Source organism: Rhinatrema bivittatum, chromosome 9 (assembly GCF_901001135.1).
Source record: "Rhinatrema bivittatum chromosome 9, aRhiBiv1.1, whole genome shotgun sequence".
Classification (NCBI taxonomy): domain Eukaryota; kingdom Metazoa; phylum Chordata; class Amphibia; order Gymnophiona; family Rhinatrematidae; genus Rhinatrema; species Rhinatrema bivittatum.
In genome coordinates, this window is record NC_042623.1 from 160,329,482 (window position 1) to 160,350,462 (window position 20,981).

Consider the following 20,981-nt stretch of genomic DNA (forward strand, 5'->3'; position numbering starts at 1 on the left):
CAGAGTTTCAAGACGATTGCTCTTTGTCTCCGCGGAAAGCTCCTTCCCTCATTACATCTGTCGATCACAACATTATAGTGGAACTTACCAAATCTCTCTTGCTGGCTAGCAAACCTCTGAACATGTTCAAAGCTTCCTCAGGTCCAATTACCTCCCAACCCACTGGCTGTCCTTTCCAATTTTCTTTCTTTAGACCTATTCTTTTTCTTTTCAGCCTAATTCATCTTTTAAATTTGACACAATGTTTTCACAATAGCACAGGCGGACACTGGAGGAACTCGGAACTCCACCGCCCTCCAGAAATTCAATATTGTCACTCACAGAGTCTTTCCCAACTATTACTACCGATCACTGGCACTCTGATGTTTCTTAATATTCCACTTAGCAGTAGAAACTGGATGGATTTGCTGATAAGGGAGAGACTGCGACAAGAGCGGGCCCTGGTCTAGGAATAAGCAACGTAAGCAAATGCCTCTGACACCAAATTTTCACAGCTGATTGGGCAGCTCTGCTATGCCACCATCTAGGCCTGCCACCACGCCACGAGTGGAATCTCTGAAGAAAAGGTCAGCGTGAGACACAGGCCCTGCGAAAGCTTGACCCTCACACAAGTTTCCATGGCAACAGGAAGCCCGTGCAGAAGGAGAGGGCGGGGCCACCACAGGGCCTGTGAGCTCCGGCTCACAGGCCCCATGCCGATGCTTCTTCCAGAAGTTGCTGCTGCGGGCGATGCTCACAGTGGCATGGTAACTCCATGCGTGAAGGGTATATGGGAAATATCTCTTTAGAAAGGCGCTTAAAACATTTTTATTTAAAGAGGCTTTTAGCTCAGAAGCAGCATAAATTGACCGCGAGCATGCAGTACTGGTGATATATTTGGTTATTTCTTAGAATTCTTCGAATTCAGATCAGTTGTTTCTAACATCTCATTTGCAACCTATATATGTTTGTCAATTCTTGTTTGTTTTAATTGTATCTTTGATTTTATGGATTTTTATGTTTGCTGCCTCTGTAACCCGACCCAAACTTATGGAGGGTATGGGCTATAATCATTAAAAAATAAATAAATAAATACAATAAATACAATTAATTGTGGTAATATGGGAGGGGGAAGATCCCTTCCCTCACAACCTTCATGAATTTTTGGACTCTTTTCCCTCTCCACTCCATGTGCCTATTAGTGCCCATATTTTAAACCTGACCCTTGACAACAGTAATTATGAGCTCCTGTCATAACACTCCTTACAATGACTCCCACTGGCAGTCCTCCCTCAGAGTCAATCAAAGAATTCAGTGGTGGAGAGGCTGGAAGCAGAACTTAAAATTATTATACATTGTTCAGACTTTAAAGGATTCAGTCCTTACATCTTGGTTGGACATGTCCCAGTAAGGCCTTTCTCCAAAGGACATCACTTCCCACATGACAATACCATAACTCCAGACGTCGCTGGCGGAGGTGAACTTGCGATAGGCAATAGCCTCCGGAGCTGTCCACCTCACTGGGATCTTCCCACCCTAGAAAGAAAAAAAAAAAAAGAAAAAAGTTCTGATGAAAAAATCTATTTATCTTTCACTAAAAACCCCCATCACTCTTTCCAAAAAAGAGAATCGGTCACTATCCAGTTCTGGCAGTAAGATCACTGTAGGTATAGGATCATTGGAGCAGAAAGAGGATCCCTGGACAGTTTAAGATCAATTTAAAAAAAATAAATAAATAAAAATCCTGAAAAGAATATGTTATCAGGGATATTCAGTGGGATAAATATCCTAGTTATCCAGGAAAAGCTAGCCAGATAACTTTGAAACACAACCAGCTATATTTGAATTTTACTGTTATCCGGGAACATATTACCAAATAACTTTAACCTTAACCGGTTATTTTCAAAGAATACAGCTGGTTAAGCAGCGATTCTCAGTTATAAAATAAAAAAAGAGCAGGCCTACCAACTCCATCCCTCCAACCCCCCCCCCCCCCCCACCCATGCCCCCATCCCAGTAAATAAAAGATTGGCCCTGCCAGCCAATCCCCTCAAGCTCCGAGCCCCACAAAATAGTTAGAAATCTTTGCAGACCTATGGACCCAAAAACCCACCCCTTCCCTGACAAATATTTTCAAATTATAATAAAAATGAAGGTCCCCACAGAAGCCCACCCTTCCCCTCCACCTCGAATTGTCAAAATATAATAAAAAATGAAGGCTTTGCTGTTCATTCAACCCTCTGTCCCATCAACTCAACCCTAATCCCCCCACCCTATATGGAATCCCTCAAATCCTTTACGCGGTTGACAGCTCAGAACAATTATCCAGCTCCTGGCACATAAGTTACTTTGACAACAACGCTCTTGCGCTATGAGAGTTGCTGTCAGAGCTATGCCAGATGCACCAGGAACCAGACGATTATTCTGAGCTCCCAACCACAGAAAGGTATTTGGGGGGCCTTCTGGGTGCAGTGTGAGGGTTAGGGTTGGCTTGACAGGCAGGAGATGTGAAGGGGAGGGCAAGCTTTTTCAAGGAGCCTTTCTTTTCAGAGTTAGCCAAATAAATTATTCAGTTAGCCCAAGTCCTGGAACACCCCCCAAAATACCTCTCAATTATTCAGATACATTTTAGCCAGATAAATTCTGCTGATATTCGAAAGCTGACATTTATCCAGGTAACTCAAAAGTTATCCAGATAAATGGCTCTGAATATCCATCTCTTCATCTCTAAGTCTCAACAATGCATGCTAACTTTCTTGGTCCACAATATTGCAGAAACCATGCGGTGTCTCTCTAAACAGTGAGATGCTATCAACAGATTTAGAGTAGAGTTTACAGTCATATTTTTACCTCTGACCTTATTAAGCACCTGAAAATTAAATTAAAAAAAAAAAAAAGACTAGCAAATCACCATACAGAATAACATTTCTCAATGAAAGCATCATGTGTGTCACAGTAAAAATTCTTTGCTGGTTTTAATTCTTCCCTAATATATTCTGCTTGTCATGTCATCGGAAAGCCTCCAAAATTCCTCCTTTTTTCAGGCACATGGGACAAGTAAGACACTTATTTTGCCCTGCCTAAATGTATGAAATTTTGAATGCTTAGCAATAAGCTGAAGAAACTGACCTAAAAATTAGCCTGTCTAATTGAATATCTTTCTTTAAAAAAAAAAAATCTAGCTTCCATAAATTTAGAAAAAATATAACCTGCAAAAGTGCCATTACAATATTTTACTATGACAATTTTAAATACAGCACTGGCTTCTGTGATAGCGCCATGGATTTTACAGGGGTTGCTGTGACCATCCTCTGTGGCTCGCTGACCTTGATGAAGTCATCTGCGAGTTTCCATGGCGACCCAGGACAAAATGGTGCAGGATGTCACATACTGCAGGCAGTTTATGACTACTGGTGGTATTTAAAATTTAAAAACAAAAAATGGCACATTTAGTTCTGAATACTCCGGTTTACTGAGCTAAAATACTTAAAAATATGAACTAAATTGGGGATTTTGTATGCTTATCTGCCCAAGATGGCAGAGCAGAGATGAAGATGATGACAAAAAGTTATGTAAACTGTTTTGATTAAACACTGTTTGTAAAGACGGTATACAAACACATTTAAATAAATAAATAATAAAATAAATGACAAAAAGTATCCTGGGTATGGAGTGATATCTTATATGTGTTCATGTGCCAGCAGATGGGACAGAAATAACTGGGGACACTGGATGGGATGAATGGTCTTTTTCTTTGAGAAAAAGAGCGACAAACAAGGAGAGAATTTCAGGAAAGATTTGGTGGCAGATCACAAGCAGGGTAAGGGGCGATAAGGCAGGACTTGAAGGTAAGAAAAGGCCCTCATGTATTTCATGGGGTTCAAGCTCCATAAGAAGATAAGGAGGGGAAAAGGCTTGCAGCGCAGAAGTTATTGAGGAGACAAAGAGGCCCAAGCTGAGTTGGGAATTGTGGGAAATCATCTACTGAGAAACGTGAGCTGAGATACAAAGGGGGGGAGAAGAACGTTTGAATTTAATATGAAAGTAGATTAGTAGTCTGAAGATATTTGAAGGACAGGGGAAGCAGAGATGGATTTCGCAAGAGATTCAGATAATTACTGCTGCTACATTCCTGTTAAATGTGACAGGAAGGACAGAAAGGAGGCAGCTGCAATAGTGAAGACAAGAAATGATTAGGGCTGTGAACATGGAGTTAGTCAGGAAAGGATAGATCTTGACTATCTTCATTGCAGTCTATTCAAAATTCAGCTGCATGATCTGTCTTCCTCCAGTGTCGTTACAACCATGTAACCGCTCTTCTGAAGTCACTGCATTGGCTCCCCCATCTTCTACTTTCCTACAAGTACCTTTATTCTGCAGTTGCTCATTACCTCTCCTGTCTTATCTCCCCCTACACCCCTCCCCAATGCCTTTGTTCATCAGGTAAGTTGCTCTTGTCTGTGGCCTCCTCCTGCATTGCTAATTCATGACTCCACACTTTCTGTCTTGCTGCATCGTATCCGGGAACAGACTGCCTGAGCTGATGCATCATGCTCCGGCCATATTTAAACCTCACTTTGAAATCCACCTTTGTGAGGTTGCTTTTCAGTCTTAAACCTGGCTGTCACTGATCATAGCCTTGTTGATTTGAGCTACAATTTCTAAAACAAATACATTTCTTGAAGTCTCTTATTTGTTTTGTCTGTGTGTCTTGACCAGACTGTAAGATCATAAGAGCGAAGACTGTCTCTGATGTGTAGCTGTACAGTGCTGTATACTAGGGGTGTGCATTCGGATTGACCGCATTAGTAAAACGCAACTCATATTTTTTTTTAACTTAAAAAATTGATTCGACATAAACGATCGGATTTCCCACATATCGAACATAGATATGTTCGATATGTGGGAAATCGCGATTGTTGAGGCCAAAATAAAAATATAAACCCCCTCACCCTCCTTAATCCCCCCCCCCCCGACTTACCACAACTCCCTGGTGATGGAGCGAGGAGTGAGGACGCCATTTCTGCAATCCTTGGCGAGAAGCATGTGACGTCGGCGGCACGTCGAGTGACGCCGGCGTCACGTGATTCCCGGCTCGTTCGCGCCGGACGGCTCGTTCTTTTTGGGCCGAACGAGCCGTCCGGCGCGAACGAGCCGGGAATCACGTGGCGCCGCGTCACTCAGACGCGACGTCACGTGATTCCCGGCAAGTTCGCGCCGGACGGCTCGTTCGGCCCAAAAAGAACTTTTGGCCAGCTTGGGGGGGCCTCCTGACCCCCCCAAGCTGGCCAAAAGTTCTTTTTGGGCCGAACGAGCCGTCCGGCGCGAACTCGCCGGGAATCACGTGACGCCGCGTCACTCGACGTGCCGCCGTCACATGCTTCTCGCCAAGGATTGCAGAAATGACGTCCTCACTCCTCGCTCGATCACCAGGGAGTTGTGGTAAGTCTGGGGGGGGGATTAAGGAGGGTGAGGGGGTTTAAATTTTTTTTTTTGCACATATGTACATATACCCAACTCATTGGATTTTTTTAATGTCCATATTGGCCGCAAGTGGGACCCCCTTTCGGACATAAGAAATATGAACATAAAATTTTGCTCTGCACATCCCTGCTGTATACAACTAGGAGCCCTATAGAAATGATAGATTGTAGTACAGTGGTTCCTAAACCTGTTCTGGAGAACTCCCAACCAATCATGTTGTCAGGATATCCACAATGAATATGCATGAGATAAATGTACATGCAGTGAAGGCAGTGCATGCCAGTCTACCTCATGCATATCATCATGGATATCTGAAAATCTGACTGGCTGGGGGTTCCCCCAGGGCAAGTTTGGGAGCCACTGTTGCAGTAGTTACAGTATATCTAATAGTGTGGATATGGGGTAAAAGAGAGGGAGTCAAATGTAATTTCAATGTAGGGACTGTATCATTCATTGTGATGGAGACAGTGGAAATTGTTAGAAATGAAGGGAAAATGCAAGGAGCTTAGAATGTGATTCATTAAGGCTTTTCTCCCATTCTGTGCCTATAGGAAAGAAAGCTTAGTAAATCAGAGCCTTGGTTCTTAACATTCTGCATATGCGTTATGGCATTAACGCATACGATAAAGCGTTAACGCATGCGTTAATGCCAAAACGCATGTGAAAAGAATTGTAACGTACAGCGCAAATGCTAATTTTTGGGAGGGTCAGGGTCAAGCTTCGGTGGGACTTACTTAAATGAGGGGTAATATCGCACTGTGCAATAGCAAAACACATGCTATCACATGGTTTTAAAACGGAAATAACACCTTTTTTCCTGGCAATAGGCTGTGCAACATGGCCATATTATAATTCACAATAAAATTTTTGGAATTGTATTTTGACCATTTCTGGGTTGGGGGTTGGAGGGAGAGAGAGAGAGAGAGAGCCTCACTGTGTGCACCTATTTATATCTCTATAGGAGGGTCATCTAACAGGTTGAGGTGCGGTATTGGTGGTGGTTTAGGGCCAGTTTTGCATGTACAGTGAGATGTACGAATAGCACAGTACACAGTGGTGAAGATTTGATGTCATTTGGAGTGAGGAAAGTCTCACAAAGATGAAATTTTGTAATATGTTATCTCACCCTAGAGTCCATCAAGCTAGAGTGAGAGAACATAGTACAAAATTTCATCTTTGTTGACCTTTCTCACTCCAAATGACGTCAAATCTTCACCAAAGTGTACTGTGTTGTTCGTACATCTCATTTTTCATGCGAAACTGGCCCCTAATCCCTAAACCACCACCAACACCTCACCTCGACCTATTAGATGGCCCTCCTATAGAGAGAGAAATACTTAACTTCTATAAAAGCCTTCTAGATAGTTTCTCTCAGTCTCCCTCCTTCCTTAGCACAAGAAGTAAAAATAGGGATTATCACAGGGTATGCTAAGTTTACTATACCACACAATAGTACCAATGCAAAGCAATAAGTTACCATGTGGTGCAGTGATTGTAAAATTTCCATAAACACACCCTTTTTTCTTAACGCAGGCATTATCAATGCATTATTAACACTTTTTTATGAATCTAAGGAGTTGGAGGTGGCAGAGGGTCATTCACTCTTAAAATTCCAGAAAATGCATTTAAAATACGTACTATTATCTTGTCACAACTCTTCATAATTTGTATTCTTTCTTAATGAGAATAATGCTAATTGCATCCTAAATCTTCATATTTAATATTTGTTAGATAAAAAAAAATCTTACAACTAATGAACTCATACTTGAAATAAGTACTGTGTCAATGATAATTCTGGGTATTTTATTTTTCTTTTTTTTTTAAATGTAATAGTTTGCTTAAAACCTAATCATAATGTAATTTTAAAATTCTATTTCATGAAATTCCCTTCACTCAATTCATAGCCAGATGTCCTTTATTAATTATTGCAATGTTTTTGTGCGATGCACGGAAGACGTTCTGTTATACACCGCTTCAGGCATTCCTTTGCTACATTGAGGCGGTCTAGAAATTCTTTTAAATAAATAAACATCTAAGAGATTGTCTAAGCCCAACTGCTGTTTTCACCACTTTGCTGTGCATGTGAGTTTCTGTGGGTTACCTCCTCCTTTCTCTGCTGTGTCACAGCGGGCACAGGTTGGGCACTGACTTTGTGTTCATGAGGGTGCTTTGAACTATGGAAGTTGCTACACTGCTACCAGATTTCTTCCTGGTTTGTACAAGGGATAACTACAATAGGAACACTTCAGATTACCAAGCACAGCAGCACTTTGATCAGAGAAAGCAGGCAAAAGGAAGACAGAGATGAACAGTGGCCGCAATTAAAACGCAACAAATAGCAGTTAAACCTCCTAGCTCCCCGCACCCTCCCAGCTCCAGCCCCTTTCTCTAATTCAGCTACAGTGTGTGATAAATTTTCATTTTAAAATAGGTCAGCAGAAAAGAGGAGCGACAAAAGGAGAGAAAAGATAAAGACAGGGAGAAAAAGACCTGAAGGTCTTGTTAGAAGAATCTGATGAATTTATTTGATTCGGTGACTAGAGAGTTGGATCAGGACAAACAGATGCAGTGAACTTGGGTTTCATTAAGGCTTTTGGCACTAGTAGGGATGTGAATCGTTTTTTGACAATTTAAAAAATCATCAGATATATTTTAAATCATCAAAAATCGTTAGAGTCGCGATACAATAGAAATTCCCCCGATTTATCGTGAAAAATCGTAAATCGGGGGAGGGGGGAGGGCGGGAAAACCGGCACACCAAAACAACCCTAAAACCCACCCCGACCCTTTAAAACAAATCCCCCACCCTTCCGAACCCCCCCCAACATGTTTTAAATTACCTGGTGGTCCAGTGGGGGGGTCCCGGCGCGATCTCCCGCTCTCGGGCCATCGGCGCCATTTTGGCTGCCACTAATATAAATGGCGCCGATGGCCCGATAAAAAAAAAACCCCACCCGACCCTTTTAAATTACCCCCTTAGCCTCCCCCACTCGCCCGACACCCCCCAAAAACTTTTTACACATACCTGGTGGTCCAGGGGGACCGCGGGCAGCGATCTCCCGTTCCCACGCTATCAGCTGCACTAAAACAAATGGCGCCGTGACATGTGACGGCAAAGGTAGCGCCGGCGCCATTTTGAATATTGACTATACGGCCCGCGTGCAGGAGGTCGCTCCCGGACCCCCGCTGGACCCCCAGGCACTTTTGGCCAGCTTGGGGGTGCCTCCTGACTGACCGTCGGCCCCTATGACATAGTGAGGGCAAAGGTAGCGCCGGCGCCATTTTGAGTACTGGCAATACGGCCGGAGTGCAGGAGGTCGCTCCCGGACCCCCGCTGGACTTTTGGCAAGTCTTGTGGGGGGTCAGGAGGCCCCCCCAAGCTGGCCAAAAGTCCCTGGGGGTCCAGCGGGGGTCCGGGAGTGATCTCCTGCACGCGGGCCGTATTGCCAATATTCAAAATGGCGCCGGCGCTACCTTTACCCTGTCACATGGTAAGGGCAAAGGGCCATCGGCGCCATTTTGTTTAGCGCAGCTGATAGCGTGGGAACAGGAGATCGCTGCCCGCGGCCCCCCTGGACCACCAGGTATGTGTAAAAAGTTTTTGGGGGGGTCAGGAGAGTGGGGGAGGCTACGGGGGTAATTTTAAAGGGTCAGATGGGGGGTTTTTTAATCGGCACGGGCCTCACTAAAAAAAATTAGTGATGTGAATTGGAATCGGAACCGATTCCAATTCACATCTCATAACGATCAGATTCCCCCCCCCCCCCCCCCAGCCAAACCCGATCGTTAAAACGATCGGGCACACGATTCACATCCCTATTTGGCACAGTTCCATATTGGTAACTTATAAATAAACTGTGTGGCTTTGGTATGGGACCTAAAGTGGCTGACTGGGTTAGAAACTGTTTGAGTGACAAAAGGTAGTGGTAAATGTAGTTCACTCTGAAGAGAGAAGTATTACTAGATGTGTGCTGCAGGGATCAGTCCTTGGATCAATTCTTTTCAACATTTTTCTAAGCAATATTGCAGAAGGACTATTGAGATGTGAGGTTCCATCTTAGGAGTTACCTCCCAGGAAAAAGACCTAGGTATCATAGTGGATAATAAATTGAAATCGTCGGCCCAGTGTGCTATGGTGGTCAAAAAAAAAAGCAAACAGAATATTGGGAATTATTAGGAAGGGAACAGTGAATAAAATGGAAAATGTCAAAATGCCTCTGTATCGCTCCATGGTGAGACCGCATCTTGAGTACTGTGTGCAATTCTGGTCACCGCATCTCAAAAAAGACATAGTTGCACTAGAAAGAGTACAGAGAAGGGTGACCAAAATGATAAGGGACATGGAACAGCTCCCCTATGAGGAAAGACTAAAGAGGTTAGGACTGTTCAACTTGAAGAAACAACTGAGGGAGGATATGATTGAGGTCTACAAAATCATGAAAGGACTTGAACAAGTTAATGTAAAACGGTTATTTACTCTCTCATTTAATAAAAGGACTAGGGGACACTGCATGAAGTTAGCAAATAGCTCATTTAAACATATCGGAGAAAATTCTGTTTTACTCAATGCATAGTTAAGCTCTAGAATTCATTGCCGGAGTATGTGGTTACAGCAGTTAGTATAATTGGTTTTAAAAAAGGTTTGGATAAGTTCCTAGATGAAAAAATCTATAAACTGCTATTAAGCAATAGTAGCTTGGGATCTATTTTATGTTTGGGTACTTGCCAGGTACTTGTGACTTGGATTGCCACTGTTGGATATAGGATGCTGGGCTTGATGGACCCTGTGTTTGACCCAGTATGGCATATCTTATGTTCTTATGAGAAAGTTTTGCCATTTTACAGATGATACCAAAATCTGTAATAGAGCAGATACCCAGAAAGGTATGAAAAACATGAGGAAGATCTAGCAAAACTTTAGGAATGGTCTGGAGTCTTGTGGCAGTCAAAAAAGCAAAGAGAATGTTAGGAATTATTAGGAATGGTGAATAAAATGGAAAATGTCATAATGCCTCTGTATTGCTCCATGGTGAGACCGCACCTTGAATACCGTGTACAATTCATTGCCGCATCTCATAAAAGATATAGTTGCAATGGAAAAGATACAGAGAAGGGCAACCAAAATGATAAAGGGGATGGAACAGCACCCCTATGAGAAAAGACTAAAGAGGTTAGGGCTGTTCAGTTTGGAGAAGAGACAGCTGAGACGGGATATGATAGAGGTGTTTAAAATCATGAGAGGTCTAGAACAGGTAAATGTGAATTGGTTATTTACTCTTTCGGATAATAAAAGGACTAGGGGGCACTCCATGAAGTTAGCATGTAGCACATTTAAAACTGATCAGAGAAAATTCTTTTTCACTCAACGCACAATTAAACTCTGGAATTTGTTGCCAGAGGATATGGTTAGTGCAGTTAGTGTAGCTGGGTTTAAAAAAGGAATGGATAAGTTTTTGGAGGAGAAGTCCATTACCTGCTATTAATCAAGTTGACTTAGAAAATAGTCACTGCTATTACTAGCATCAGAAGCATGGGATATACTTAGTTTTTGGGTACTTGCCAGGTACTTGTAGCCTGTATTGGCCACTGTTGGAAACAGGATGCTGGGCTTGATGGACCTTGGTCTGACCCAGTATGGCAATTTCTTAATGCTAAAAAATGCATCATGCATTTGGGCTACAAAAACCCAAGGGAGTGTAAAGTATAGGAGGTGAAATTCTTCTATGCATGAATCAGAGCAGGACCTGGGAGTGATCATATCTGATGATGTCAAGGTGGCCAAAAAAGTGGATAAGGCAACAGTAAAAGCCTTATAAGTAAAGGAATAGTCAGCATAATATAGGAGGTAATATTGCACCAGTATAAGTCCCTGGTGAGATCTCATTTGGAATACTGTGTACAATTCTGTAGACTGTACCTTCAAAAGGATATAAACTGGATGGGGTCAGTCCAGCATGTGGCTATTAAAATAGTCAGTGGTCTTCATTGTAAAGCATGTGGGTGCAGATGTAAAGATCTAAACATTTATACCCTCCTAGAGGAAAGGCAGGATGGGGAGATAAGTTTGAAACATTTAAATACCTCAATGCACAGGAGGTGGACCATTTCCACAGAAAAGTGGCTTATGGGATGAGGATGAAAAGGGATATACTCATGAGTAATCTAGGGAAATATTTCTTTACAGAGAGGGTGTGGATGTATGGAAGAGCCTTCCAATGGAGGTGATGAAGACAAGTTCAGTATCTGAATGCATGAAAGCATGGGACAAACACGCGGGATCTCTGAAGGAGTGCTAGGGATTGTAGAGATGGGCAGACTATAGGCCATATGGTCTTTTTCTGCTTTCATGTTTCTATGTAAAAGGGAAGAAAGGACAGAAATCTAGGAAAACATAAAACCATCAAGAGGCAGGGAAAAAGAATGAGGAAGGATGAAAGAAAGAAAAAGAACATGAACACAAAAAAAGTGGCAGAGTAACAGAGAAAATTCAAGATAAATCAATGAATATAGGAGAGTAAAAGTCAAAAAAGGTATAACAGGAGAGAAAAGCAGTAGAGGGAAATGGGGAAAGGAAACAAATCAGAATTGCTTTCTTCCAGGACAGCAGGATATCACTCCTCACAAGTGGGTGATATCACCTGTTGAAATCTGGCCCACAATTTTTATGTCAAAGTTTCTAGAACTTTTGACTGTGCCTCACTAGATGTGCACAGCATGCCAACATACTATGCATCCACATGGGGGCCCCTTCAGTCTTATTCCTTAATTTAAAACAGAAGAAGCCAACTCCAAGGTGAGGCGGGCAGATTTCATGAATCTTGACATCCTGCTATCCTCAGAGAATACAGGAAAGTAACTGCTTTTTCTGAGGACAAGCAGGATGGCAGTCCTCACAAAAGGGGAATCCCTAGCTACAGGCTGCCCCGGATGATAAAAGGGGAAACAAAACAGTGCCAATGGGCAGAACACAACACTTTTTGATGGCAACAGGCCTTTTTTTCTTCTATATTTTCCCTAGGAAGGGCAGACTGGAACCAAAACAAAGGGCCCCAGGAGAGATGTAGGGTTCTATATTTCGAAAAGATTCTGCAGGACAGACTGGCTGAAGCTACTGTCGCCTTGGGAGTTGCTGTCCAAATAGTAGTGTGATGCGAATGGGGAGAGAACTCCACATCGTAGCTTTGCCGATTTACTCCATGGAGACTGATCTTAGGTGGGCAACCAATGCTGCCATGGCTCTGATACTTGAACCTTGACATGACCCACCAGATTCAGGCTTGACATAAAAGAAAAAGAAGCAATCTGTTAGCCAATTGGATAAAGTCTGTTTGGCAACTGCAATCCCCAGTTTGTTGGTGTTAAAAAACAAAAAGCTGAGTGGATTTTCAATGGATTTCAGTTCACTCCAGGTAAAAAGCCAAAGCTCTTTTGCAGTCTAAACTGTACAGTTCTTGCTCACCTTGGTGGACGTGGCCTGGAAAAAAATGTTGGAAGGACAATTGACTGATCAAGATAGAATTCAGACACCACCTTAAGCAGAAACTTAGGATGGGTGTGCAGAACTATCCTATCAGGATAATCCTTGAGATAAGGTGAATAGGTTACTAAAGCCTGAAGCCCAATTATCGTGGGTGCTGAAGTGACTGCCAACAAAAATCAACCTTCCAAGTCAGGTACTTCAGGTTACAGGAGCCTAGTGGCTCAAAGGCAGCTTTCATTAGCTGGGTCAGAACCTCATTGAAGTCCCAAGATACAGCAAGAGGTCGGATAGTAGATTTCGCCCAGCCTGTATAAATCAGACAACCAAAGACTGTACAGAGATGGGTCTACCTTCTACATGTTGATGATAGGTGCCAAGTGTACTGAGGTGAACTCTTAATGAGTTGATCTTGAGACCCTACTCTGAAAATGTAGAACATAAGCAGTTTTTGTGTGCAGCAGGAGAAAGGATCTAAGGGCTTCTGCTCAGATGACATAGCTAATCTTCTCCATTTTATTTCAAAAGGACTTCCTCATGGATTACTTTCTTGAAGTTAAGAGAATGTGAGACACATCCTCTGACAAATCCAAAGGTTGAAGAGTTACCCTCTCAACATCCAGGCTGTGAGAGCCAGGTACCTGATGTTGGGATGATGCAATTGCCCTCAATCATGAGTGATGAGATCTGAGGAATTTCCCAGCCTGATCAGAGTGGGAACCAATCCTGTCTTCACTAAAAGGGGACTATGAGAATCATAGTCTTCTAGTCTTCTCTCATCCAACAAAGTCTTCATGATGAGCAGAATTATAGGATATGCATACAGCAGGCCCTCACTCCATTCGAGGGCATAGGAGTCCGAGGTTAGCTTGCCTTGTGTCCCTTTCTTAGAACAGAAGAGAGGGACTTGATGTTCTGAGGAGATGCATGTGTGCCCCATCTGCAGAATATCTGGGCACCATTTGAAGCCCCTGGCTTCCTTATTCATAAGTAGATGAAAAATCAACAAAGCAAAATCGAATGATTTGCTGATCGTGAGCAGTCGATGCCCTTCAGTGCACCCAGCTGGTATAGTGCTCAGGCACAAGGATGAAAGGAAACTTTAAAAAATCTACCCAAAACACTAGAAGGGGTAGGAAAAAGGCCATGCGCCCCCATGATGAATTAATCCTGCTAAAAATAAGCCACAGAAAAACCTTAAACAGTAGGAGAGTGAGAAACTGGTACAGTCTCCATCAGATAATGTAACCCACTTGTGAGGACTCCCACCTGCTTGTTCTCGGAGAAAAAGGAGAGGATGAAAATGAAAAAAAAAAAGTTAGCAGTGAGATGAATATTTTTAATAGCTGTACACTGAGAATGCCCCTTACACAACTTATTCTTCACGCTCAGCTATACAGCATGGCAGATCATTGTTTTTAGAATATACCATGGAAAAACTAAAGAGGCAAAGACAAAAAGAGAAATCAAGTAAAGATATATTATTTAGAGTGAAGAGCAAATTAACATTTTAAAATTAACTACCATACAGCAGGTTCCCGATTCAATCTCCAGACTGGGTATGCTACTCACTAAGGGGAAATGTTTAAAAGGGCTGTGCACGCGGTTCCTAACAAGCGCACATGGACACATCAATTTTATAACATGCGTGCGTCAACACACACATGTTATATAATCCAATGCCCGTGCGTACATGTGTACCAATATAAAACTGCATGCAAGGGGAGGCATCCCCAGTTCCCTAACCCCCTACCTATCCTTCCTCCGTTTTCCCCTCTCCTACCCAACCCCTAAACTCGACCTACCTACCCTACTTTTTTTTGTTTTCGAACTTACATGCTCTCCAGAGCAGAACTAAGTGCCGCACGCTGGCCAGCTGTCAGAGCGCCTAATGGCACTGTCCCGGCCGGCCCCTGCCCCATCCAGACACCACCCCCTGGCCCGCCCCTTTTTAAAAATTCGGCACTTCCGTGCGTACTGGGAGATAAGCGTGTGGCCAGACCGCTCTGAAAATGCAGTCAGCGCGCGTGCAGCCCAGCCACGCACATATCTCCCAGTACTGGCATGTGCCGGCGTTTTAAAATTCCCCCGTAAAATGAGCTCGGGATGCTGCCGAGGCAGCATTCCCAGCCTCTTGGGTTGAGGGTATCGTGGTACTTGCCAAAGGGTGACACTTAGTGGCCATATTCAGGACCCATGATTGCAGGGTTCCAGAAGGAGCCCTGGTGCATGGCTCCCTGCCCAGGACGGTCACTGCAAAGACCAAATTAAATGTGAGGGGGTTTAAAACCAGGGACAAAATCCACGGGTAGTTGCACCAGATCCCCAGCCCTGCTTCCAAATTTGGTAGAAGTACAAAGTTGCAGCAGGAAGCAACTGCACAAAAAAAATAATTAATTAAAAAAAAAAATTACACGAGATGGAGAAGAAAATTTGGGGCTTAGTAAAATAGGAGATTTAAACTCAGCATGAAGAACTTCATGTACAGTGGCAGATAGAGGCATTTTTTTTTTACAGTAGACTTTGTGCTAAATTCTCAGCAAAAGCCTCACAACAAATGTGTGTGCATGTGTGTGTGCATGTGTGTGTGTGTGTGCATGTGTGTGTATGTGTGTGTGTGCATGTGTGTGTAAGATAGAGATGGCGGAGAGTCCCTTATTGGGCATCCTATTCATACTGTACAGCCCTTCTCTCCTTTGGAGACAGGGCTGTACAGTATGATCTCTGTCCGCTACAGACCTTTTCCTCCAAAAGTTCATCAGAACTGAGTTTGGAGACCAAAATTTGAGACCCACCACTGAATCTCTCCCCCCCCCCCCCCTCCCCAAGGGGGCGCAGGCGCAGGCTGGGCGAAAGTTAAAACAACCGTGGGCTCAGGTAGGATTTTTTTTCCCATGTTCTAAGGGGATCCCACACAGAATAGGAATTTTCCAAGAGGCTGGACATCTTATACACTTACAGGCCGATATAGCAATATAGCGCGCTCGGCCAAGCACACAGCTTTACAGGCGCTTGGACGTGTGTCCAAAACCCCTCACGCAATAAGGGGATCAGTGAGTCCAAAACGTGTGCCCAAACCAGCGTGAAGCTAATGGCGCTCATCCTGATGGCAAACAAAAAAAAAATGTGTGCCTGACGCACACATTTTTACTCTAAAAAATTAACGCCTGCTGTTAATTCTTGAGGAGCCCCAAATGTTTGCAGTGAAGCAGAAAATACTGTTTTTCTGTAGTTCCTCCAACTTAATATCGAGGCGATATTAAGTCAGAGGAACCAAAAAAAAGGAGAACCCCCAAAAAAACCTAAAGTGTCACCAGCGGTCAGGTTAGGAAAGCAGACGCTCAATTAACCAGCATCCATTTTCCTAACCCATGGCTGTGCACAGGTTAGGAAAATGATGTTCGTAAAATTGAGCGTCCTTTTTCCTAACCCGCTGACAGCTGCCAAGGAGGCACTAGGGATGCCAAATTTTCTCTAGTGCCTCCTTTTTACCACAGCAGCCCATTTAAATATTAAACCAGGTGCCCAGGAGAGGTGGATCGGCGCGCGTTAAGAGAGTGGGCACTCAGTCCTGGGCGTCCGTTTAATGCGTGCAAAGATTGCACTGGCCTATCAGCGAAGGGTCCCAACGAACCTGAGCCCATAAACACATACACAGAGGAGAATGGACCTTCAGCTGTACAATCCATCCTTTTATTGATGATTGGACATTTATTTAATTTTTTACAAAAAAAAAGTAAAGTTTATTTAAACGTCCAGTTCTGTGCTCAGCTAATCTGTCCCTGCAGCACAGCATCACCAAAGTCCACAGGGAGAATTACACATAGGGGGAAAAGTACACCTCTGCCTGGGCCAAGAAGGACTGCCTTCAACCCCCGTAGAAAGGACCCACTCCTTAGGGAATTGCATGGAGGGGAAGGGGATAGTGAAGACAGCCCCAGAAACCCTAAATTCCTTTGCCCTTTGGAATATAGCAAATTCATGAAAAAAAGGTTACACAAATATACAACGGTAAATAAATAAATAAATAACCAACCAACCTTTGACAAATTAATCAAGCCCATTTTCACTGAAGGAACTGCTAGCAGTCTCTCTCATCTTACATCTTATTCCACCACAGGGTTTCCTCAGCTGTAACTTTCCAGACGCCCTGGGCTCCTTTGAGACACTCGACATTAGCAAGGTTTTGAGGGCAACGTCTGGACGTGATGATACTCACCAGGGAGCTGGTGTAAGTGGGATCGGAGGTATCGTCCTGCAGGTAGCGCGAGAGGCCGAAGTCCGACACTTTGCACACCAGGTTACTGTTCACAAGGATGTTCCTCGCAGCGAGGTCTCGGTGAACGTAGTTCATTTCTGAGAGGTACTTCATTCCGGCCGCGATGCCCCTCATCATACCCACCAGCTGAATGACTGTGAACTGACCATCATTTTGCTGCAAATCAAGGAAGAAACCCTAAGTGAGGGACCCTGCTAAGTATCCATTTCCATCCTGTTTGGTTACTCTGAAGGCGTGCATGAACCTTGGAAGTAATATGCAGGAAAGGCAAAACAAAACACCACAGGAAGAAGAGATTGAGAGCAAAAAGAAGAGTGGCCATGCTAAAAAGTGCCAAATTGGCAAGAAAAATAGTATGGAAATGTTAACATTGTAAAAAATATTATATGGAAAATACCAAAACATATATATAAAGGAGGATATATTATACAATCAGCTTTAAAAAGCAGCCTGTTCATTTAAAAAGGGATGATGATAACTATGAAACAACAGAAAAACTATAAATCACTCAACATGGCCATAGTTCAGAGAATCATTTGTGTGTTGTGTAGTTGGGTCTGTCCTCTGGAACCTTTTGGAATTACCCCCAGACAAAAAGCAGAATGAAAAATGGGGCAGCTTGAATGCTGTGTTTATTTTACTTCACTACCTGTTGAATTACACAAAAAAGTTGTTTTGCTAGTACTGTCATTTTAAGGAATGGCTGGGACAGTCAGCTGCTGAACACAGAGGTCCATATTCAGAAGCATTTAGTTGGATAACTATGACGTTATCTGGATAAATGAATATTTGGGTACTTATCCGGCTAAATTCCAGCTGGATAACTTTTTATCTGTCTAAAATTTGGCCAGATAAGTCAGGGACATTCCGGGGTCATAACTGGGAGGAGCTGAATTACCCAGATAAGTTATCCGGTTAACTCCTTTTATTCAGAGTTAGTCAAATAAGTTATCTGACTAAGACTGGTCACCTCGCAGATCCGGATAGCTGCTGAATGTATATAGGCTAAGTTAGCTGGATAAGTTTGTCTTGCTAACTTGCCGTGCCACACAGCGGCTGAATACGGAGCCGTCTAAGCTCAGCAGAATCCGCCCAGTACATTGTGTTTCAGTCAGTGCTGCCGGATCCACAATGAAAAGTCACACTGAAATATAATTAAAGAGAGGAGGGGAGAGGATGGCAGGGTGAGGAAAAACAGCAGCTTCTTGCAAGGAAAAGGAGAGGGAGGGAAGGAGAGGAGAGGAAGTTTAACAAAACAAATAAAGGAGGGAAGGAATGCCAATGGGGGAAAACTGAGGTAACCGAGTGGCGAAGCTCTGAAACACATAAGCAGTGTTAAGTCCTGCTGGCAAAGACCCGGTACTTCCGCCTGAACTTTCCCCGGTGTTGCAACGACGACAATAAGAAGCAGCTCGCCGTGCACATCTCCCGCTATGTGCTCAGTATTGTCCTGCTCAGTTCCACAGCGCTGAACCCGATGACCTACTTTCCAACGTGGCCGATGCATCAATTAGCGATGCTATTTTTGTGCTCCACTGATTTATATGCTACCTGTTGCCTGGCTTTGGAAATACCGAGAAGCCTTTGGCCCTCTCTCTCTCTGTATGCTTGCCTCTTGTATCTTTCTCTAAAGCTTGATTCCCCCCCCCTCCCCCCCGATTAATTAACTTTACCTTTGGCTGAAGTGCACAGTGCGAGAGAATTGCTAGCACTATTCCACAGTAGCTGGGAGGCTGAGTCAGGCACATGGGGCACATAAAATGTCTTGGGCCGACAAATGCACTCTCCTATTGCTCTGCACCATTCCATTACTGTGTAATACAATCTAATTTCGTACTGGATCTCTTCTGCCACCTTCTCATCTTTTCCCCACTTTCCATCTTTCCCCCCCAATATTCCAGCTTATTCGTTTTTCACATGTGTTTTGGCCTCTCTGCCCCCCCCCCCCCCATCTCTTTCAATCTTCCACGCTTAACGTTTTCCGACGCGCGGACACAAGCGTACGGTCCTCTTCTTCTCACTTTTACTTTTCCCAACCACCTGAGCTAGGCAATCTTAACTTGAGAACAGTCATTTCAGCTTATTTTGCCTCACAGCTACAGTACATTTTCCCTGGCTCTGGGTGCCCTGACATAAATTGACTTCTATAAAACAAGGCAGCATTTTCCTGCCAGCCTTGGTTTAATAGCATGGTGCCTCGCTGGCACCACAGTAGCAGATGCTTCTCCTGCTGCATCCAGGTATATAATGCATAGCCTCTTCTTTGTAACACCATTCTTGAAGCATCTGGAGTGTTATAAAAATTTGTTGTTGCGATAAGGGTAATTATAATGGTGGCTGGAGTGCCCTTCTGGAGATGAAAGTCACTTTGTGAAAATGAAAACCTTTCCCTGCATTTGTTTGTTTGGTGCAGCCTTCCAAATCATATTCTCTCAGTGTACCTGCAGAAATCACTTTTTAAAGACGCAGTTAATTCCACCCAGAAAATTATAAGGGCCCCCCCCCCCCAAATTCATCCTCTTCCGAACATCCCCAGACAAAATGACGCCGCAGTGCAGCTGAGATGGAGTCTCCACCCCCGTGCAGTAGGGGCCAGGGAGGATAGGGCCACCCGTAGGAAAGGCTGAAACAACCTCAGGGAAGACGACTGAAAACGGTTAGTTCAGAGAGAGAGAGAGAGAAAAAAAGGGCTGTTTCTAGGGAGGAGCCCTGAAGGAGGGAGCATCAGGGCTCTACACCCAGGGCCCACACCTCCAGGATGCTGGGGAGAAAAACGGGTGCCCTTAGGGAGGTTGGAGGTGGGAACCAGAGGAGCCTACGAGGAGTACTTTGGAGGAGCTGAAGTTAGAAGCTGGGGCATTGCTAGATACTTCAGAAATCCAGGGTACAGGCTCATAGGTCCTTTCCTCCCCCTCCCCCCTCAGGGTTGCCAACCTTTCCACAAAACAGGATTGGACCTTTGAGGCCTTGGGCGCACCTCCCCTCATTTGCATAAATTTGCCACCACTGCCCCTAAACCTGTCTCCTCTCTCTCTCTCTCGTCCCTGTATTCCTTCTATTCTAGCATCCTCAGGTCAGTGGCAATGAACAATCCACCAAATGGATAAAATGATCATTAATGATGAGTGATGCATTCATGAACCATAAAAATGATGGAGCATAATCTGCACAGATACCTTCATTCCATTAATTGTGTATGCTCAAGTGCATCATGGGTGCATTGCTCATTTCTCCCAAAGTTATGGAACTATTATGAGTGCATCAATTATCCTAGGTGCTCTCACAGCTGGCTGAGGGACCCAGACATGGCACAGAACAGCACAGGGCCACTTATATACTGCCTTTGGGTTACAGTATTGTAGACATTTATAAACTGTGCTGACTTTAATTTGATGCTGAGAACAAATTGACAATGAATCACCTGTAAAAGTGAATTACAATTAAAATATAGTAAACTTCCCATACCAAAACAGCACTAATTGCCATCACACAAACAGTAACAATCTATCTATGAAAAGGTAACACTGCAAATATTATACCAGGCCCTAAAACATCAATACACCTCTTATTATGAAAACAGAACAAGCCAAGCAGTTATAGAGTCCTACAAAGAAACTACACATTAAAAGAATACTTCACCTAGGTTGCACATGCAGAACATAAACAGACCCTCACCAAGTACAGAATAAAGACACCATCAAGTATAAACAGAAATTTGTAGACAAAAACTGAATTGGAAATTGCAACAATCCAGACTCTGTA

At 43.6% G+C, this 20,981-nt stretch overlaps 1 protein-coding gene across 1 annotated transcript in view; it reads right to left on the bottom strand.

Moving 5' to 3' along the window:
* The window catches only part of LOC115098908 (ephrin type-B receptor 1), a 639,343-nt gene that overhangs the window by 10,257 nt on the left and 608,105 nt on the right, over positions 1 to 20,981 (bottom strand). Inside the window, exons 12-13 of the mRNA XM_029616009.1 lie at positions 17,160 to 17,375; positions 1,366 to 1,515 (exon numbers count right to left, since the gene is read on the bottom strand). Of these exons, the coding sequence (XP_029471869.1) occupies positions 1,366 to 1,515; positions 17,160 to 17,375 (366 nt within the window). The remainder of the gene's footprint in view (positions 1 to 1,365; positions 1,516 to 17,159; positions 17,376 to 20,981) is intronic.